We start from the raw sequence: 23232 nt of genomic DNA, 5'->3' as shown, positions 1-23232 counted from the left end.
GCTGCCAACTGTAGACACCAAGAACATTCAGTTTAATTTTTAAGCACATTTACCAGCAGTGGGTCCTTTTCTTGTCAGCAAGAATTCTGAAAAATTGGCTTAACATAGTGCCATTTGATCCAGGTAGCAAATTATTTTTATTTTTTACAAAAAATGTTTTCTTACATTACCACAATCCTCATGGTACCATTGTTCACCCCCAGCCCCCTCCACAAGAAACATATTAAAATAAGATAAAAGTCAGCAATTAAGGATTTAAATGTCAATGAAAAATCACACCACAAAAATTAAAAAAAAAAGAAACAGTTGAAGGAAAGGAGAGGAAGGAGTCTCAATATACCACAGAGCATCCACCCACACTCAGTCCTTGCTTACGCAAAGAGCTCCCCCAGCCCCTTCTGCATCAGTGCTTCAGAATAATAAACATTTGGGTTTTGGTAATCATTAATCCATTTCAATAATGTTAAATAATAGATGCTTGCTATATGCTTTGTATAGCATCAGGTGTGGGTAAAGTACTAGTGAAGTACTAATAATAGCAACGTGATTGCACCCTGTTCAGTTTGGGTGGATTGTTGTGGAGGGAGGAAACAAGGCTGAAAATAGTTCCATCGCTATGGCATTGCAAGCAAAAACTCTTGTTGCCCCATTACTGTTGTGTAAATTAAACCAGCAGCCAAGTCAGTTGCATAATCAAACAATAATTTAGGCAAACACTTCAGCCAAGAAAACAGGTTGCTTCATTGATTTCTTTCAAAGAAGCTCACAGACTTTTTCTGCTTATTATATTTTTAAAATATCTTATTCTATTTTATTTCACAGATTACTCTCATAAAGACAGCCAATAAGATTTAGAAGGGAAGGGGGGAGAAAAGAAAATTATTTTTAAAGTGAACCCAGAGCACCATCTAGTGGGAGGAGAAGAAATTATTCATGCTTTAAAGGAATATCTTAAAACATAGGATATTCATAGATAAACATAGAGGTAGCCCTCGTTTAGCAACCACCTCGTACAGCAACCATTTAGAGTTACGACAGTGACGTTACCACCAGACCTTGCATTTATGACCTTTGCAGGTCTATAAAGCAAAGGGAAGCTGAAGTAAGATCATAAACACAGTCACAGTTTCACTTAGTGACCACTTCACTTAGCAACTGAGTTGCCAGTCCCAACTATGGTTGCTAAACAAGGACTACCTGTACACCCACAATAAATAGAGGTATACAAATCACATGTGAGATTACATTTATAAAACAGCCAATAAAATCCACCATATTTTATGTTAGCTGTCATGTAACTGCATAGAATTTCAGGTATCAATATCAAACAGAAGCCAGTAATTTGTAATTTACAGTGTCTAACACTTGAAATCGTATGCAGGAAAGTGTAGCTGTGGTGCCAGATCCTTTAGTTTAAAATTATTATTATTATTATTATTATTATTATTATTATTATTATTATTATTATTGATATATATTGTTTTATGTTTGGGTTATGAGCCACTCAGAGTTCAAGATGGGCAGTTATATAAAGGTTATAAATAAAATAAATAAATACAACAGAAATTTCACCAGAAGTGGTAAAAAAAGTATTTTATATACAATATGGAAAAATCAAATAATAAATACCAGAATAATATTTCAGTACATTTTATCAATGTTATCAGTGTGGAAGCATGCTATTTAAACTCTGTCACTCCCATGCCCTATCCTAAAAAAACATCTGCTTGAAACAGACAAAAGCAGAAGTGATGACGTTAACGTTGCATCTGCTGCAATGGGAAAATATGTGGCTGAAAGGACTAAAATTCACATTATGTTACAACTTAAAAGAAAATTTTTATACAATGATGTACCAGAAAAACTATCTAGAATATATAAAGGTACTTCAAATCTGTGCTGGAAATGTGGAAAACATGAAGGGTCATTTTATCATACTTGCTGGACTTGTAAAAAGGCCAGAAAATTTTGGGTTCAAATACATACAGCGATACAAAGAATTTTAAAGATTAATATTCAGCTGAAACCTGAACTTTTCTTCCTGGATTAATGGATAGACAACTAGAAAAGACTCATGGAAGATTGTTTTTGTACATGGTAACTGCAGCGAGATTATTACATGCACAGAGATGGAAAGACTCTGAAGTACCCACAATGGGGGAATGGTTGGTGAAGATGACACAATTTGCAGAGATGGCAAAACCAGCTTGTTTGATTAGGGAAAAGACAACTACATTTGTTAGTGACTGGAAACCCTTTATGGACTTTTTGCTGAAAACAGAAAAAAATGAACCTGTGATAATTATATGTAATTCAATCTGATGTTGTGTAGTTCAATAAATCCATACTCTGCTGACTTTCCCCATGTGCTACTACATTAAATACATTTTCCTTTTTTTTAAATAAATAATTATGAGTCTTCTCTGTTACCCAAGGACCATGAATATCTTTTTTACTTTTTGAGTAGATACTACATAATGCAGCAAATGAACTGTAACTCCTTTTAAAACCTAAACAGCAAACAAAAAGCTTGCATTATTTTAAAATGCAATACAGAACTATAGTTGGTAATATTATCCATACAGAGAGGTACATTTTTAACATGCTTTGTTAAAAAAAAAAATCGGACATTTTTTGCAGCTCATCAATTGTATCACTATTTTCCCCTTCTGCTAGTTTTAAATAATATTTTATCTGGTTCCTGGCACTTAACTGAAAAAAACCCAAATCCATTTATGTGAGAGCACATTGTTTTTATTCTTGATAATGCAGTTGATTCAGGGGGAAAGGCAACCTATTCTATGACAAGTACTTCTTAAAGTGGTTTTTAACGACTATTTCTTTTATTATCTGAAATGGTAATAAGTAGAATGAATTTTTCTTTTTAAAAGCAGCTAAAGTTTAATAAAGTATAGTTCAAAGCTAATTACAATCAATCATGAGGAGGTGCCTCATGAGAGAGAGACAGAGAGAGAGAGAGAGAGAGATATTATTTGGAATAAATTACAGTTACTTCAATAACTGTTTTCAGTTTTGAAGTGTTTAACTTTGCTTTAACTTCCATATTTGTGTTTTGAAATGGCACAGGCAATTGGAACTGGTATTGAAACTGTACTGCAGCATTAGGGCATTTACACAGTGGATCCCTAGAAATCTAGGGATTTCTGTTCCTGTGTTGTTCAAGATATACATGAAGATAATGAATGAGAGGTCTGAATATGGACATGGAATTTTTTCAGTTTAACATATCTGTCTTTTATTGTTGAATCAGATGAGATGGAATACATTTCTATGTTTAGGGGTAGAAATGCGCTAGAATAGATTCAATGCATTGAAATTTAATCATGATAGAGTAGTTGACTGGTAGTTGGATTGCTCAAGGAGGTGGTGTTTTACCAATTCCAGAGAAGTTTGCACTCTCCCTAAAATATCAGGTAATGTAGATAATCATTAGATTGATAATCTTAGCCTCAAACACATTAAGGCCTTGACTGCATGAATGACCTTCTATCACATGTTTCAATTTAACTACTATCTAGTTCTGTCTAGTCAAACCTTTTGTTACTATCATGGGTAAATGGATGCTTATGAAAAGCTAAGACATGAACATAATAACACGATGCTGTTGTTAATCTTTGCAACATATATTAGAGGCATATTATGTCTGATACTGGAGGTAATATTTACAGTAGATATCACGATTAATAGCTGTCAGAGTACCGTTACCAGCTAGAAATTCTCAGAGCAGGAATGGGAGAATATAAAACATACAATTCCTACTAATTAGTATGTAGGAGAAATGGAAAACAAGAATCCAATTACAAGAGCGTGCTTGATCTGAAGGAAAAGGTGATATAAGTTTTGTTTCTGTCTCAAGCTATTTCTCTCTCCTCAGCCTCCCTTTATTCTGACTTATTTTTGTTTATTTCCTTCTCTTCCTCCTTCTGCTTCTCTTATCTTCTTCCTTCTCCAACCTCCTGGTCCAACTATAACAGGTTTCTAGTTCTTTCATCATCCCCATTGCTTCTCAGCACATGCTTCCCTATACTGGTCCAGTGAGTTTCCAAAGACAGTCCCTGTGTCTCTTTTATTTATCTTTGCCCATTGTACCAATACCAGTACCAGCAACTTCCAGCCCCACCCATGCTGCAGATGTGGCCCTCTAGGTTTCAACACCCATTTCTGACTCTCTTGATGAAATGCTCTGTAACAGCCATCTAACTGAGCCTCACTGTGTAAGTATTCTAGCTCTCCTGAATATTTTTCCTGATATGTTAATTATTTGGATGGATTCCTTTCCAGCTTTAAGTCAACCCATCAGTTTCAGCTTTTCCTCATTTCCTTCTCCTTCCGAAACATAGCTCCACTGACAGATAACAGCCAAACCAGCACAGACCTGCTGACATAAAATTTCTCAGATGCCATACTGACAAAGACCATATCTAGTACTACAATTATCTTATTTGGGCATTCATAAATTTGGAGCCTTCGCTGTATGGCTACAGAAAAGGCATCAGACATTTTACCGTATTTTTCCAACTATAAGACGATGCTTTTTTCTAAAATCCTTGCGCTAAAAATTGAAGGGCATCTTATTCAAGGAAGTCAGCTGAGGAGAGAACCGCGCGGTTGCAAAACTGCCCATACTTTGTCTCTGCAAAGAGGCTTCCTCCTATTGCTAGCCTCCAATCACGAGTGAAATAGCTTGAGTCTGCAAACAGACTTCCTCCAATCACGACCCTTATGTAACTGATGTCAGCTGATGCTGACCAAACCAATTGGAGGAAGTCTGTTCGCAGAGACAAGCTATTGGCAGTTTCACTCGTGATTGAATGTAATCAGTTATGCAAAAGAGCGTGGAACAGAGCTGCAGAGAGACGGTTTGGACCTCCTCCCACCAAGTGTATCAGGTAAATGGTAACTAATTACTAAATAAAAATGTGTTCTGCACTATCTTTAAAATATTGATTTCTTAATTTTGGGTTGGAAAAGTGGGGGTCGTCTTGTGCATGGGGGCGTCTTATTGACGGAAAAATACAGTACTTTATGTATGTTGGCTTCCACCCTGAATTATCAAGATTCTAGCTCACATGGAAGCCAACACAGTTTGTTTACTGCAGACATTTAGTTTCAGTGAACAAATGTTGGCAGATGATGTTGTTTGAGAAAACTCAGCAGTAACGGTTCTCATGCAGAGTAGCTATCACTCTGGGTTTTTGATCCCTTAAATGGGGCTTCTATCTTTTGGGTATCTGGCAATCATAACTGTACACAGTATTCGGAGTATAGCCACACCATAGATTTGTAAAGAGGCATTATTTTTATGCAATTTTCAGTTTCTTTCTTAATGATCCTGACAGTGGAATTTGCATTTCTCACAACAGCCTCACTTTGGATCAATATTGTCAAGTTATATGCAGACATTTCTTCACCTGTCCATCTCATTTGCACCTAGTCTGCCAATATTTTTTCCCAGAATTAAACCAGCTACAGTGGGGCAAAAAAGTATTTAGTCAGCCACCAATTGTGCAAGTTCTCCCACTTAAAAAGATGAGAGAGGCCTGTAATTTTCATCATAGTATACCTCAACTATGAGAGACAAAATGGGGGAAAAAATCCAGAAAATCACATTGTCTGATTTTTAAAGAATTTATTTGCAAATCATGATGGAAAATAAGTATTTGGTCAATATCAAAAGTTCATCTCAATACTTTGTTATATATGCTTTGTTGGCAATGACAGAGGTCAAACGTTTTCTGTAAGTCTTCACAAGGTTTTCACACACTGTTGCTGGTATTTTGGCCCATTCCTCCATGCAGATCTCCTCTAAAGCAGTGATGTTTTGGGGCTGTCGCTGGGCAACACGGACTTTCATCTCCCTCCAAAGGTTTTCCATGGGGTTGAGATCTGGAGACTGGCTAGGCCACTCCAGGACCTTGAAATGCTTCTTACGAAGCCACTCCTCCGTTGCCCGGGCGGTGCGTTTGGGATCATTGTCATGCTGAAAGACCCAGCCACATTTCATCTTCAATGCCCTTGCTGATGGAAGGAGGCGTTCACTCAAAATCTCACGATACATGGCCCCATTCATTCTTTCCTTTACATGGATCAGTCGCCCTGGCCCTTTTGCAGACAAACAGCCCCAAAGCATGATGTTTCCACCCCCATGCTTCACAGTAGGTATGGTGTTCTTTGGATGCAACTCAGCATTCTCTCTCCTCCAAACACAACGAGTTTAGACCAAAACGTTCTACTTTGGTTTCATCTGACCATATGACATTCTCCCAATCCTCTTCTGGATCATCCAAATGCTCTCTAGCAAACTTCAGATGGGCCCAGACATGTACTGGCTTAAGCAGGGGGACACATCTGGCACTGCAGGATTTGAGACCCTGGCGGCATAGTGTGTTACTGATGGTAGCCTTTGTTACTTTGGTCCCAGCTCTCTGCAGGTCATTCACTAGGTCCCCCCGTGTGGTTCTGGGATTTTTGCTCACCATTCTTGTGATCATTTTGACCCCACGGGGTGAGATCTTGCATGGAGCCCCAGATCAAGGGAGATTATCAGTGGTCTTGTATGTCTTCCATTTTCTAATTATTGCTCCCACAGTTGATTTCTTCACACCAAGCTGCTTGCCTATTGCAGATTCAGTCTTCCCAGCCTGGTGCAGGTCTACAATTTTGTTTCTGGTGTCCTTCGACAGCTCTTTGATCTTGGCCATAGTGGAGTTTGGAGTGTGACTGTTTGAGGTTGTGGACAGGTGTCTTTTATACTGATAACAAGGTCAAACAGGTGCCATTACTACAGGTAATGAGTGGAGGACAGAGGAGCCTCTTAAAGAAGTAGTTACAGGTCTGTGAGAGCCAGACATCTTGCTTGTTTGTAGGTGACCAAATACTTATTTTCCACCATGATTTGCAAATAAATTCTTTAAAAATCAGACAATGTGATTTTCTGGATTTTTTTTCTCATTTTGTCTCTCATAGTTGAGGTATACCTATGATGAAAATTACAGGCCTCTCTCATCTTTTTAAGTGGGAGTGCTTGCACAATTGGTGGCTGACTAAATACTTTTTTGCCCCACTGTATAAAGATAGTTCCCATGCTGAAGATGGTATAACAATCACCAGGATTAACAGGTCATTACTATGAAAATTTTTGCTGCTATTAGGAATATTTTTGTAGTTGTTATCAATAGGTCATAATGTTATTAGAATAGTGTTTAAGCTTAATGTATTAAAGTGTATGTATTTTCATTTTTTATCTTGTAATTTTTAAAGAATGATGTTGAAATGTTGCATTTCATTTTATGCAAATCTTATTAAGTACAGTACTTGCAACAAGACTTACATAGAAAAGCAACATAAATAAATAAACTGAAGACCACATCATTCATTTTTATTGGCATTATCAGAAAAGGAAAATATTGCTGAAGAACAGAATTCCTTAGCAGATGTGTGAGAGAATTTGTTTTCCTTGAGGCCTTTGAAAAATCCATTCTAAAAGTCCAGGATAATTTCATAGCAAGGCAAAGACTGAGTATAAATGACTGCCTGCTAAAACAAGATAAGGGTAAGGAATGAATAGTTCTTTCTGCTTCTAAGATTTTGATAAAACCTACATTTTATTTTGCCTCTAGAAATACAAACAGAACTTTGTGCTTTTTCAGGCAAATTAAATTAGTTTGAAACTGTGAGGGCTTACCTGTTAAATACAATTGGCTAAACTCTAGGAAAAAGTAACAGAAGATTGTGTACTGCACAATTTTATGTGAAATACATAACACAGTCATAACTCTGCAGTTTGATGACAAGATTTTGTTCAATTGTTATGGTTCAATATACATAATTTATATTTTGAAGTCTGCTAATAGATAGTTACATAGCTAAAAATATACTATCTGAATACCTAATTGGAAAATGTATGAATAATCATGCTCATTTGCAATGCTGCCTCCCATGTTCTCACCTGTTACCTACATTTCTGTACTAACCAAAGGGCTGGATTCGATGGCCAAAACTGCCCTTTCAACTGTATGATTCTGTGTTAAGAAAATGTTGTGGGTTAGAAACTGCAGAAAAAAAGATCACTTCATTTATAGCTGAATGTTTCCCACTTCTGTCTCATTTTTTAAAAAACAGATTTTTCTTCAAAACATTTATAGTTCATCCACTATTCAGAGGAGCTTATGATATATAACAATGTGTAAAACAAGATAACCAAATAAGATAAATTATAATCTAAATTGTACAATTTAAAACCATTTAAAATTCACAATAATAAAATAACCCTGACAAAGGGGGAGTTAGGAGACAAAAAAGGAAATTAGGCTGTGATAGTAAGCATTGTGTATTAGAGTAAAAAGTCTGGCATGAGAAGGAAAATAATGTTGATACCACCTTTTTTTCCAAGAGAAGGACATTCCAAAGCTGGGTTGCCACATCAGTGAAGGTTCTCTTTTGAGTTTTCACATAATGCACCCCTCTCTCAGCCACGGGATATTGAAAAACACCACTTCCCCCAGAATTTAACATTTGGGCATGTATGTACTGGGAGAAGTACTCCCTCACATACTGGAATTCTGTTCCAGATAACAGCTGACTGCCACATTTTACAATGCCTGAAATTTCCGAGTAAGCTCAAAAGCAGACCCACCTACTACACTGTAAAGCTCAGGAATCCAGTGGCATCTTTTCTAACAAATTTTATTAAAAGGCATAAGCTTTTGTGAGCTACAGCTCACTTCATCAGATGCAGAGTGGCTAGAATGAAGTAGGATTTAAATTGGGGTGAGGCAGGACAGGGAGAAGGAAGAGAAAGACATGTTGGTTATGCAGATGCAGATGTAAACGTGTGAGACAGACTACCAGATCCTTATCAATTAACGCTTGTAGTATGTTAAAAACCCGTGTTTTTGAGACTTTCTGAGATTGCCTGAAACCTTTTAATGTATGTCAGTTCAGCAATTGCTCACTCAATAGTATATTAAAATCCCATTTTTCTACAACAGTCATTCTGAGATCTGCCATGAAGTGTCTGCTCTGATCTAATTTTGTTCTTGTTTTGAGTCCTGATGTCAAACTTGTGTCCATTAATTCTTTTGTGCAAAGTTGTCCCTTTTGTCCTACATAGAATCTAGTGTGGCATTGCTGGCAGATGATGGCATCTATCACATTAGAGGAAGAGTATGTGAAAGTGCCTCTAATCTTGTGTGAGTACCAGACCCTGCAACAAGCCCAGATGCCTACTTCGCCCCCACATTTACACCAGCAGCACTATCACAGGTCCCAGTAAGTACATACACATTATCAGGCCTTGGAAACTGAAACTGAACCCAAAAAGATGGCCAATATGTGCTCTGAATCTTCCCAGATATGGCCACAATCAAAAGAAACTAGTCCAGTGCCAGTTAATGGACTATCCATCACTAAAAGCAAAAGTAATATAATGCAACAAAGGGAGAAGGAAGCTTTAAAGTAGCATTGAAAAAAATTGCTGAAGTACATCAAACATTTGCTAAAGTAAATAAACATTACAGAAGAATCATGAAGAACAGCACTGCTAAGTAATAGAGCTTTATAATAAATACAGAGGAAAAACACTATTTTAATTCCACATCCACATGATTGTAATAAAAATGTTTCAACATTATTAAAATATCTAATAAAGAAGGAACAATAGTTGAAAAAATTATCTAAAAGTCAATGTTTATTTCTCCTCAATCAGTATTAAACCCCTACATCATAAAATTCAGCCTCTCTAAATGCCTTTGGGTTTATCTGAACCATGGCCAAATATCTGAAGCATGAAAATGCATTTACTTTTAGCATCCACAAATTCAAATTCAGTCACCAGAATAGGATCATTCTAAATGATAAGTATAAACCACTTTAAAATCCATCACATGACAATTTTAGTATATTTTCCTTTTTGTTCAGTCAGTTCATGTTGAAATTGGTTAAACTAATGATATTGCCAGAAAATGTGTGCAAGTATACATTTATTGTAAAAGCAAAAGGTATTCAGCTAGCCAGCCCTATAGGTTTGTGGAATTCCTTTTTAAAAGCACTTTGTAGTCCCTGACATGGCCATATTCCTCGAGTCTGTTTTATCAAGAGCTAAAACATTTACTCTCCCTATTGGTAATTTTAATCATGCTCATTTTACTGAACATAACAACACTTTATTTCCAAATGATTTTATTCTCTGGCAGATTTTTTTAACATTATACATTTCCTCTGATAGAGGAGTAATAGTGCCATATATTATACATTTTTTTTCAATGTATAAAAGAATATAGCTACCAATTTCAGCATGATACTGCTAGATATATATGAGAGCTTCCAAGAAATGGCTAGTGAAATAGCATTACAGCTTAAATATTTTCCACTATGGTATTGTATACATTGTGTGCACCAGATATTTAAAATATGATCTTTGTTTTACAAAACAAAGAGATTACATTTTAAATGTTAGAAAACTCTCTAATCATATCAGCTCAACAGTACTTCCAGCAAAGGGCTATTCTAGAATTAGTTTGGAGAGTGGAAAAGTGAGGACATTTCTATAAAATTCTTACAGAAGTTAATTAGTGTTATTTACTTTATTAATGAGCTGAATGTCCTTTATTGTGAGAAGAAGCAAATCTCTCTGTAATTTTCTTCATATGAAGGCACTTTTGGTGATTTCTTTTCAATACTTACAACAGCAAACTCACTATTCACTTATCATACGCTTCTCATGTATTGGGGCAACACTCTTCTGTTCTGATGCACATCCTGTACTTTGGCAAACTACACTAGTGAATATTGGAATATATTTTTCTTAGGAAAATTTTGTTTGATGAAAAGCCCTGTCATTGTCAATTATTTTTACTCAGAATGTGGGGGGAAAAACTTTAATTGTTTGGATTTGGCCAAATTTTCCTGTCTGCTTCTAGGCTAATTTTTTTCTTCTTAATTAAAAAAAAGGCAAAGACTAGTATAGAAAAAAGCATCCATTACCAGCCAGCTGAAATCTCTAGGGTTTTATGTACAGTTCCTTATCAGAAAGCAAGTTAAGCCATTGGCCTAGTTTCTTTAATTGCAGAAGTCTCCAATTGACTGGATTCATGGGCGTGGAAGATGTTTTTTCACAGATGAGGGGATCATATATTGACTGAGGAAAAGTGGGGGGAAATCATAAAGCAGCAGCAAAGATAAACAAAACATCTGTAAAACCAAAATATGTCCAGTATGCTAAGAGTGGCTCAAGCCAAAAAGCTAACAAAACAGGCTGCATCAGCAATAACATGTTCACTGCTTAAACTGATGGGACAAAATGAGGGAGAAAATAATTTCAGAGAAGACAGATTAAGAAGTGAAGAGAAAATATATTAATAAAAAACCAATTTCATTACGTTTCAAATACAATGAAAGCATACAGTTTAATAAAAGGATTACAAACACATATAATGCATAAATACAACAATAAAAAGAGAAAGTTTACTTGAAAATACATAATTATGAAAGAGACTCAGATACAATCCTATGGGTATCCTTCAGGCCAGGTCTATTGCCACTTCTTTCATAATCTTCCCTTTTCTCTCCATTTTTCAGTGAAACAGATAAAGTCCAGTCATTTCAAGTTCCTCAGCATCTTGTTTGCTTTTAGGTTATTAATGGGTTACTCAATAAATCTAACTTGGCTGTTGAAGGTGGAGGAAGAGGAAGAACATGGAAATGGGGAGGGGGGGAATGTTCACTACACTGGTGAAACTGACCAGGCTTGAAGAAAATATGGACAATTTCACTAACAAGAAAAGCAGGGACGTATGTCTCAGTGATATTGACAAGGATTTCTCCATTTCTATATGTGGAAAAGAGATTTAAAAATAAAGAGAGATTTCCCCCAAAACAGATAGCTGGATGGACAAATAAGGATTAAAATGAGCTTCAGATAAAAAGTATATATTTGGAAGAAACACAAAAATGCAAGAAGCTTGAAATGTAACTGTAAATCTAACTTCATAAATACTCACCAATCTGCTTAAAATGTGACACCTGTATAATTAAAACTACATTTCTGTCTTCTCAAATTAATACCAAAACAATCCAGTAAAAAAATTATTAATATCTAGGTCCAACACAACTTTTTGTGAATGAAGAAAGAGTCATACAGTTAATTCATTCAAAAATTTGGATTTAACGTTTTTAATATATAATCTCACTTCTGTAACGAACTGCCACCTGTTGATCCCAAACCCAGCAACTTTCCTTGTAACCAATATTGATTCAAAAGAAAGTTCATTTATTGAGAATAAGTGTACAGATCCAAAGCATTACTAAGACTGATCAAAAGTGCGCCAAAAGCTGCTTTTCTTACTCCCCCCCCCCACATTGCCCTTAGTTCTTGATCCTCTGATTCTCTTGCTGGTATGACCTTGAGCATGCCAGAGCTTGTGATAAGGAGCCATCTGCTTTTTAACGGTTTCTCATCCTACGCCCCCCTTTTACAATGGCAGAACCGCAGCATGTAAAAAACCATTTTTTTTTCTTTTTTAAACTAGCCGTCTAATAATCTATTATAAAATCTTGCGAGGATTCTGACAACTTCAATCTTAGGGGACTCAAGTGGAGCAACAGCAATGCAGTTAGTGCAGAATAATACAGTAAAATGTAATAAAAATTTATGAATCACCTTATAATGATACAGATAATAACAATCATATCTGCTGGATATGATTTTTTACAAATGTCCAGAATGTCATGAAAGTGGGCGTCACCCTTGCTTTGAGGGCAAACAATTCCAGAAAAAGGGAGCCCTCACAGAGAATACCCTTTCCTTCCTTCCTTCCTTCCTTCCTTCCTTCCTTCCTTCCTTCCTTCCTTCCTTCCTTCCTTCCTTCCCCTCAGTAGGCATTTTCTATTCACTGAGTCAGGGTGGGGAGACATTGTCTGGGATAAGAAGTCTTGTAGATAATCAAGCTGTGAGCCATGTAGGGCTTTATAGGTGATAACTGGCACCCAGTAGTGCATCAAAAACATACCAACAACCAGTGCAGCTCCCACAGCAGAGGATATCCAAGAACAAGACTACCCAGTAAGGACACAGGCTACTGCATTTTGCACCAGCTGAAGTTTCCAGTGGTTTTCAAGGGCATCTTCATGTAAAGGGAATACAGGAAATGAAAAGGGCACAAGTGACCAACTTCAATGCCTTCTGTGCTAGATAAGATCACAAATGGCACATCAGCTAAAGCTGTGAAGCCCTCCAGGCCACGGCCTCCACCTGCTCTTCTGGCATGAGCCATGAGTACAGGAGGACTTCCTATTGCAAGCCTGCTCTCCAGGGCAGCATCTCTCCACTTCTTCCAGAGTTATTTGTATTTTGACCCCACCATTTTCTCTTCAATCTTCCCCACAAAGGAGTGGTTAGATATAGGTAGATTGGTAGATGTCTAGGAACAGTGGATTCAATGTGGATCTCTTAAGGAGGAGTGAATTAATGCTTCTCTCAAGACCACCAGGATTTCCCCCCTCACAAAAAGACACTGACTAAACAGTGGATCTACCTCCTCCCCCCCCCCAAAGTTAACCTGTCAGAAGGGGCATGTCAAATATACCAGTGGTGGAGCTAAGATCATAAAGAACCCTGTCCACATCCTTGGGATCACAAGGTCAAAAATCTGCCAGGTAATATCACAAGATGCTGCTTTTGTCATCTCACTTTGCCACCCTGATCACCACAGAATAAGCTTGAATTTGAGTTTCTACTTATGTCCAGATGTACTTGCTTACCCTCTGCCAGGGTGGCTGTAAGCATCTCTTCACCCACTTCATTTCCTGGAGCTCCTTGGAGAATCAAGGAGTAACCCAAGATCAGCAGGTTCCAAGGGGTCACTCAGGAGCAATTCTATCTAGTACTCTATTCAGTTCTGTATTTTATAGGCTAACAAGAAGTTCAACAAAATTGCCCTCCAGGTCACTGGGAAAGTCCCCAAGTGGGTATCTGGAAACCTTCTGGATCCATTAAGCCACTGGGGCTGGCCATCTGAATCAGACCATCCCTCTACAAAGGTTAGTCCAATGGCCACTTGATCATTTGATTTATTGGGGCATTTGACTTCTGCCCCAGCGTCCTGCCCCGAAGGCACTATGGTAGGTGAGATAATTGTACAACATACTGTAGCATTATATTAATCCCACAAGGTAAGGTTGAAAAAAAAATTCATCTGCCACCATTATCAGTCACAGCAAATCAAAGGCGTGCGCACACACACACACACCATTTTAAAGGAAAATTAGGGAGAAAAAACCTTCACCTTCCCTTAAAATAAATGTAGTCATGAGATCATATCAGGCATGACAAATGTCTTCCCCCATAGAAGTCGTTTTGAAGGTTTTAATGTTCAGAAACATCACAAATGTAATAATTCTTCAGAAATAGAGCTGATATTGGAAGGAAGGAGAAGACCAGCAGCAAGGTGGCTGGACTCAGTTACAGTGACGACGAGTGCACCGTTGCAAGACCTAAAGGACCAGGTTAGCAATAGATCATCATGGAGAAAATCCACGTATGTGGTTGCTAAGAGTCAACACTGACTTGATGGCACCTAATCAATAGCGCTGAGATATGAGCTTTTAAATCTATTTAAAGACATGGGATTTGCACTGTGCAATTCTACAGCAGAACAGGCTTTAAGGCCCTGAAGAATGACTTCTTCTCTTACGCTTTAGGAGAAGGGGGAAGGCTGCTCCACCACCGTCTTCCCCGTGGTCTCCTCACAAATACTGTGGGAAGGAGCACAACCATCCCGACCGCACAGCCGCGACTCAGCATACTGAAAGCAGCCAGCAGCCAGCAGCCAGCAGCCAGCAGCCAGCAGCCAGCCGCGCCGCGCCGCGCCGCGCCGGGAAGTGAAGGGCGGGACCAGGGCAGCGGCCGTCGTCGCCCATCTCCCAGAGTGGGACGGCCCTCGGCCCCGCCCCAGAAAGCAGCTCGGGTGGTTGGCTCTTCCTTCTCGGGCCTGCCCTGCCTTGCCTTCCCCTTTTGCGTTCTCCCAGCGGGGTCTTTGAGACGTGCGCCTCCTCCGCGGGCCATGGAAGTCGGAAGGCAGGCACGCGGGCCGCCGAGCGAAAGCCAGGCTGCGGCGAGGATGAGCGGGAGGTGCGGGCGGTTGAAGCCCGTGTCAGAACCGTTAGCCGTCTACTCGATGGTTCTGCTGATGTTGGCGGCCACGATGTCCGAGGAGGCGGGGACCGCCGAGGCTGCCCAGAGCTACGGCTACGGCGACGAGAAGTGCCACTACTATGCCGGAGGCGAGGTGTACCCCGGCGAGGCATCGCGGGTGCCCGTCAAAGACCACTCGCTGCACCTCAGCAAGGCCAAGAGTAGGTGCCCGAAAGGGCCGCCGCGCCCTACGGCTGGGAGAGGGGAACGGGGAGAGGCGGAGCTGCCGGAGCCAGCCTTCGCCTGTCTTTTCAGCCCTGGAGTGAGGGAAAGAACCGAAGCCGTCTTATCCCCATCGCCTTAGCTTTACCCTTCCTCGTTGCTGACTAGGCTTCTTGTCGCTGTTACCGTCGGGTCCGAAGCCGTCCTAATTGCAGGGCCATCCTTCTCACACAGCGCCCAGGCTATTCGCCTGTAGGAGCATTTCGTCTTCCTCAGCCTGGGCCCAAAAGTGGATTGCGCTTCGGGTGGGAGGCCCTGGGAATGGAAGTCCGACACATCTGGAGGGCCCCAGGTGGTGAAGGCTGATGTATTGCATGGTAGCACAAAGGGAGGCCCTTGGTGGATCTTTTAAAAGATATATATTGTGATGCTAGCGTTCCTTCAGGAAAAGTTGCCACAGCAAATCTCTTTTCTTACTCACTTGTCATATATCACATCTTATAAACGACAGTGTGGAGCTAATAAAAAGGCTTCCTTCAAAAACTCCAGTTAGGATTTAAATGTGAAACTTTCCCCCCAACCACTATGAGCATAGTAGAAATGGCTTAAATTGAACAGAAATCACAAATATGTTGTTCCAAATATCTGCTAAACATAACTTCAGGCAGAGGACACGTCACACAAACCTATTGGTGTAATGTACCATACAAAGAAGCAGGAGAATCACAGTCACTCTTTTAAAGACTCTTGTTTGGGGCACAGTTCTGAAATGGTAGAAAAATATTACTATGCTTTATATGTTTCTAGAAATTCCTTCTGTCTCTTGGGAAATTCCAAGAATGAGTTATACTGGCAGTTTATAAAAATTAAGTAACTTACAAATAGCAGGACACACAAAAACCGCTATTCTTCCATTCCCAAATATGCCCATTTTACTTTTTTTTTATGTTTGATACAAAAATTATATGCACAATTCTGCTACCCTATATCCTCATTTCTTGGGTGCATCTATCATTAGATTATAGGCAAATGGTTTAGACTGCTATTTTTACAGATTAATTTTTATAATTAATCCATTACAGAGTTCTTCAAAACTAATTTTTAAAATATCAGACATTTTAACATACATGCTGCATATTCTGTTACAGGCATGTTCCAATAACATGTTCAGTTGTCTTTTTAAGTTGTAGTCTTGTATACTGATCTGAGAGTATACAGGTCAGTATAAAAGAATTCTGAGTAGATATCTATAGAATTGCTCAGTTAAGAATTTAATTTTTCTTTTCTAACCTGTTGTTTCAATCCATATTTGTACGACCTCAATCTGAATTTAGTTTCAGTGGCATTATATACTCTGATCTATGGAATTTTGCATACTTTTGTGTGCATACAGATTATATATAAAATATAAATCTAATTTATATATACGTACAAATAACTAAATATACAGTACACTGATGTGAAACATATTTTGCAGAAATTTGCGTTAGCATATTTCATTACTGTTAACATAAGTATTTAGCTTTTTTTGTAGTATACAATGTGCTGTCAACATAATCCATTTCTTCTCATTGCCATACTACAGAGCTAATATTTTGTTATTTTATTTTAGACTTTACATGTTGCCAGCTATTGACTCTCAGTGCTTTATAATAAATGTCTGTAATATTTTTAATAGGCAGCTACTTTTGCATAGCCTAACCTTTACTGTGTTATTTTTAAAAATTTAAATATAATTGATTTAAAAATAATTTGTTTAACTTTATTTTATACATTTTAAAGAATGCCTCATAGAGCAAAGTTTAGCCACAGTTTCCTAGCAATAAAAGTACTAATTCAATACTTCAATATTTGGGTTGGCATTTCTACACATATCTCTTTAAAAAATATGATAATTCACTGATTTATTTTTACTAGTTTAACAATTACTAAAACTTTGTATGTTGCTGTGGTAAATAATAAAAGCAAACGTTAAAATAAATGTTTAATAATTTGACTACTTCTAAATATTCAGTTTTTGAAACAAAATTATATTTTTCTTCATCTACTAAAATGAAAATATTATCCATTCATTCACTTTGTGTGACAACCACTACTTAGTGTCAAAATGTTGATTTTTTTAAATGTTTAAGTCTTTTTCTTGTTTTGTTGTTTGTTTTAGTTTCTAAAACAGCACCTGACTGGGAAGGAACAGCTGTCATCAATGGAGAGTTTAAAGAGCTGAAGTTAACAGATTATGAAGGAAAATATGTTGTTTTCTTCTTTTATCCTCTTGATTTGTAAGCAAATCTGTTAGTACATAGGTGTTTTCACATTATCATGTTTGTAGAGCAAAAAGGTTTTAATAGATATTTCCATGTGTAGACAAAAAAATCATAGCTGAAAGGAATGGAGATTTTTTTCCCCATGCTGAAAACTTTAAAATGGGAGAAGGGGTATACAAAAAATTTCCAGCTTTGAAGACTTTATTTTATTATAGTTGGCTATCTTAAGCACAGTTGATAATAAATGTAAGGTATACATTTGTGATACAAATTTTAAATATGCACACATATTTTAGTTATTCTTGCAACTGCAAAAGTGCAGAGAGAATATATGTTTACTAAATTAAACTGAAAAAGTTGAAATTTATTTGTGCTACTGAATTAGTGTTTATTAATAACTATGTTAATGTCATAAAATACATAGTTATTCTGGCACTGTAAGGATATTGCACATATATAGCACTTCTGAAACGTTCAGAATAGGATATTAGGTACCCAATATAAGGAGGTTACAGTTGAAGAAAACTTTCTTAAATATTGTGGAGGAAAGCTATTCATCCTTGTGTTAATAATATAGTGTTTAAAATAATATAGTATTTAAACTATTCTTTTAGATTTTAAAATATCTAATTTTAATCTCTCTTTAGCACATTTGTGTGTCCAACGGAAATAATAGCATTTAGTGACAGAATTGAAGAATTCAGAGCAATTGATGCTGAAGTGGTGGCTTGCTCAGTAGACTCACAGTTCACTCATCTAGCATGGTATGTTCTTCTTTTCCCTTTCTTTTTACTTACACAAATTAGTGCTAGTGAACCATTCAGTTTTATGGCCCTGTGAAATTCAAATAAATGTGATCCCTGAAAATTTTAGAAAAAAATGAAGTGCTTTAATTTATAATCTTTATGCCATAAATTTCAAATTTGTCTGAATGAATTGCATGTATGAGTCACTACAATAACATTCTTTACGAGCCATCTCAACAATGTTGAGAACACAAGGCTGCCTTACTCTTCCATTAAGAATTTTTTCCTTTAACTTTATGCAGTGGAGCTGAATCCTCATTTTTGTAATTAAATATGCTTTGGGAACATGTTTGTTGATACCAATTAACTGTGCAAGATTAGTGTAAAGTATTTGGTGACTTTTTATTGTAATAGGATAAATACACCTCGAAAACAAGGAGGACTTGGACCAGTGAAGATACCTCTTCTTTCTGATTTGACACACCAGATTTCAAAGGATTATGGAGTTTATCTAGAAGACCAAGGACATGCTCTTCGGTACAACATTAACTATTCTGGGTTTTTTTTTTCATGTTGCAGCAGTGACAAGAGAAATATGGAATGATTCTTAACTTTTTAAATCAAACATTTGTTATTATATCCAATAGAAATATGTTGTTTGAAACAAAAAATTAGGCAAGTTGTCTAATACAATGGTGCAACCCTTAAATATGAGGTTAATAATTACTAAAATTGTTTTATCTATGTTTTGATCTATGAATTCAAATAATGGTGAAATTAAACATAGTATTAAGCATTTAGAGGATCTTTCATTATTTTGTTTTAGGTATATAGTATCAGTAAGGGTGCAGCAGATACATCTTTCAATATTTGCAAAAAATGAAGGCATTCATATTTTTCTTGTTCATTTTTTCTCATCTTTTCACAGAGGTCTGTTCATTATTGATGACAAGAAAATTCTTCGACAAATAACAATGAATGATCTTCCTGTTGGCAGATCTGTGGATGAAACCCTTCGTCTAGTACAAGCATTCCAATATACCGACAAACATGGAGAAGGTATTGCTACTCTTAGTTGTTTTGGTAGTGATAATAATTAAATACAGAGTTATAACCCTTGGAATATGGTTCATTATTCACTCAAAATTCCCAAGCTAGAATAATCCTGAAATTGTAGTATATTTCTCCTATATATTAGTCACTATACAAATAAGAGAAGCAGTGGAAGCTCCCTTTCTTCACATCATTTGTTCAGATAAAAAGTCAAGCTCAGATTTATAGGTCTGTAATAGCCAGAACTAAGCCATTAAACTCTGCTGTCCTAACCAGATGGACATTGCCATGGATGGTGTTCAACTGATATCAAATCTGTAATGTGCTCACCTTCTCACTTCTTCCTCATGATTATTCATATCATTTGATCAGCAAAATGGCTAAGTAACTTTAATTTGATCTTTCTGATCTATGTTACCTGAGAATCTGGGGTACTTTGCTTTTACTGATTGATTAATCAATCAATCAATCAATTGATTAAGATTAATAGGTTGCAAAGTGCTGTGAATATACTTCTTTCATTGTCAGAAGTGCACTTTCTGCTTGCAAAAAATGTTACTAATATTCAAACAACATGTTTCTTTGTGTGTTAAAGTTAAAAATGTACTAGAAACAATTATATTGGTTTAAGAATTACATAATGAGATGTGCAGAAGCCAACCTTGAATTTGGTTAAACATTTACCTGGTTAGAAAACAGGATTATTTATTTATTTATATTTATATTTTTATACACACACACACCGAGCAAAAATTAGACTGTTTCATATGTCTTATGTTACTTACGTCACTCTTAAACAATTTTATCAAGAAATAAATTATTTGGTGCTGAACTAATGCCTATATCTTAGCAAATATGTTCCAGGTACAAAAGGTAGCTGAAAAATTCTCAGGCTGTGTCTAGGTATTTAGGATTAGGACATCCCAGTCAAATTTTTACTTCCAGAAAACTTTTTTTTTATCTTCACAGTAGGTATTTGGCTGCAGTAGTCTACAGAACAAGAACAGAAAGGCAGGTTTGTTAATTTTTAACCAACATATTAACATCTCTCTTCATTACTTTCCCAGTTTGTCCTGCTGGCTGGAAACCAGGCAGTGAAACAGTAAGTTGGTGTTCTTTAAGCACTATCATTTGAAAAATACCTATTACACACTCAGTCTGAGAGAAAATGTCACATGGAGAAATGTCACCCACATGCCAAAAGTAGTGTGCTAGCAATTTTAGTGCCACTTAACTAACTAGTTTTCTGCCCTGCATGAAAATGAAAGTTTCTTGCAATATCACTGTGACATTTCATATACTTTTAAGTACAACTCATTACCCTGCCACCTTGTTTGGAATAGTGGCATTTAGGCCTATGTCAGACCTGAGCTGCTAATTATTTACATCTATTCAAATGCTAAATTTTCTTTCAAGTATTCCTGAAGCATGTATCATTAATTCCTTCACCACATGCAAATGTTATAATATCAATAAATTATTGCAGTTTACAGTTCAGTCAATCAAGACAGAAATTCACACTGAGCAAACCATTCTGTTTTTGCATACTTTGGGAAAATCTATTTCAAAAGCAAGTGTGCATCTTAGATAAATATTTTCTTAAGAGCTGGCATTATAGGTTGATAAATTAGTATTCAAACTTTTCTCTAGAATTCTACAGCACCAATAGAAAATGATGGTTCAAGTTAGATGTAGATTGTGAAAACATCTGAGCCCGTATGTTTCAGCCATTTTTTCTGCCAGTATAGCCTGGCTACTTCCAACCTAAAAAATCACACTGTAATTTCTTATTTTTATGAAACAACTCCTTAATTGGCATGGCTACAATACTGCAGAGAGTTTTAAACACATTGTAAGTATACTTGCAGATACTTGTAGTTAGGCTAGATGGGACTAAATAAAGACAAAGAACTGAAAAAGCTATTAAACAATTTCTAACTAGGGGGCTTGTATTTTTTTAAAGTAAAGAAGAATTTATGTAAGATCAACAGAATATAGAGTATTACTATGTTGATATCTATAGCCATAACTTTTGTTTTTAAATCAATTATTTAAATCAAATATGAAGATTCTCTAAAACGTGGTGATGAGGAAAACAGCTGCAAATACATTCCCTAAATATTTACTGTAAGACAATCATTTTAAGCTATAAATTAATAATACAGCTTTTCATAACCACAAGCCTTGCATGGGTGCATATACATAAAGACCTTTTGATAGTAATACTTATTTTTTCTTTTATAGATAATTCCAGATCCCGCAGGAAAGTTGAAGTATTTTGGTAAAGTGAACTGACTGCTTTCTTTTAAGCATACAACTTACAACTAAAAAGTTACAAATAAAGTTCCATTAATTTTGTTAATTGCCTCTGGATTTGTTGTTCTGATAAAGATGCATGTGTGTATTTTAAGCTGGAGGGATAATATTGAAATAGTGAAGTATTATGAACTGCTATACTAAATTATTTCTACTTAATTAAAAGCCATGTGCAGGTATCCACACCTTGATAACCCAAAGTTGAATCCAAGAGATTATCCAATTGAAATAAACTACAAAATAAATCCCAGCAGCCCTATTCAGGAATTCAATCATGGTGCTTCCGTTAATTCCTCTCAACTTATGCAGACTCTGAATAATTCCCCTTGACAATATACATGTAGTCCCCAGATGAAGTACGCCTGGGTTACAGCCATAGTTAAGAATGGAGTCTATTGTAGCAAAATCCGAGTTAAATAACAATTATTTGAGTTAAACACACAATGGTTTGAGTTCATTACACAATGCTACTTATACAATAATACTGTTATATACAATATTGTACAATAATACTGTTCCAGCTTACATATAAATTCGACTTAAGGACAGACCTTGGGAACAGACCATATTCTTAAACTGGGAACTACCTGTAGTATAATGACATTGGCTGCTACAAAGTGTCATATACTGAGTGCAAGTATCTACAGCAGTAAAGTCTTCACAAGCATAGCTATCCTGGCTAATGGAAAAGCCAATGCAATTTTGTTGTTGCAAACATCTGCAATCCACACTCGTGTCTACAACATCCCATGTAATTAGAGCAACATTAGTGGTAGGAAAGGCTTATCAGGAGCACTCATGTATTGGGCAATCCAGAATGCTACTGTAGATTCAGATACTTTTTCAGAAGTCTTGAGTGTACTTGTATATTCAGTTTAATGTACAGGGAAAATACATTTATGAAATAATTTAGTCTTACCACTCCAACAATATTTCCAGGCTTGCCAGTCCAATAAAGCTTTTCAATTTTACTTGAAGAGCTATTCCCAAATTTAATAGAATGTTAGTACATTTTTTAAAGCTGCAGACGGACTATGGCATATTTAATTATTTGAACTTTCACTATTCTATAATTGGTGCTTTTAATTGAAAACGAATTTTTATTCTTGGTTTGGGGGGTTTTGTTGGTTTTACTGTTTTGTATACCACGCAGGGTTGCTATTTACAATATGGGCTCCTATATAATCTTTTAAAGTAAATAAATAAAATTTGAAGACAGCGATTATGACCTTGAAATATGACTTAAAGTAATTTGAAGTCATTTAAGGCTCTCATTGTTTTGAGAAATTTGAAAACTTTTAAGGCAGCTGTGAGCAGAAAGTAAGTGTTCAGTCAGAAACCACATACATCTGATAGATTATTTAGGTGCCTCTTGCTAGCTTGAGGTCTTGCAGAGACTGTAGAACAGAGCTGTTTCCAAATGGTTTTGTTCCAAACTGGGCAATGTCAAATTTAATTTCAATCAGTTAATAAGGATCAT

At 36.6% G+C, this 23232-nt stretch overlaps 2 protein-coding genes and 1 long non-coding RNA gene across 6 annotated transcripts in view; 1 reads left to right on the top strand and 2 right to left on the bottom strand.

The window, feature by feature from the left end:
• The window catches only part of LOC148215149 (uncharacterized), a 62272-nt gene extending 47431 nt beyond the window's left edge, over positions 1–14841 (bottom strand). The window contains exon 1 of the long non-coding RNA XR_015796821.1: positions 14712–14841. This is a non-coding gene — a long non-coding RNA (uncharacterized LOC148215149). The remainder of the gene's footprint in view (positions 1–14711) is intronic.
• Positions 14842–14961: 120 nt separating this feature from the next.
• On the top strand, positions 14962–21798 carry PRDX4 (peroxiredoxin 4). Its single transcript, XM_007436654.4, has 7 exons — positions 14962–15372; positions 17535–17652; positions 18285–18401; positions 18798–18920; positions 19312–19442; positions 20504–20538; positions 21681–21798. The coding sequence occupies exons 1-7, from the start codon at positions 15081–15083 to the stop codon at positions 21729–21731; spliced, it is 867 nt and encodes a 288-aa protein (XP_007436716.1). The 5' UTR covers positions 14962–15080; the 3' UTR covers positions 21732–21798.
• Positions 19732–23232, bottom strand: part of ACOT9 (acyl-CoA thioesterase 9) — a 34074-nt gene continuing 30573 nt past the window's right edge. Inside the window, exon 15 of one of the 4 annotated variants that reach the window (XM_088144827.1) lies at positions 19732–20426. In XM_088144827.1, coding sequence (XP_088000953.1) covers positions 20350–20426 — 77 coding nt within the window. In that variant the 3' untranslated portion in view covers positions 19732–20349. The remainder of the gene's footprint in view (positions 20427–23232) is intronic. The other 3 variants (XM_088144828.1, XM_088144825.1, XM_088144826.1) reach the window with 3 other exon arrangements.

The sequence above is a fragment of the Python bivittatus genome, unplaced genomic scaffold (assembly GCF_059951505.1).
Source record: "Python bivittatus isolate LINGU-HERP-01145 unplaced genomic scaffold, Pbiv_v1 ctg000350_np1212, whole genome shotgun sequence".
NCBI classification, from domain to species: domain Eukaryota; kingdom Metazoa; phylum Chordata; class Lepidosauria; order Squamata; family Pythonidae; genus Python; species Python bivittatus.
Note: the sequence above shows the minus strand (reverse complement) of the source record. Positions and strands in the feature narration are given on the sequence as shown.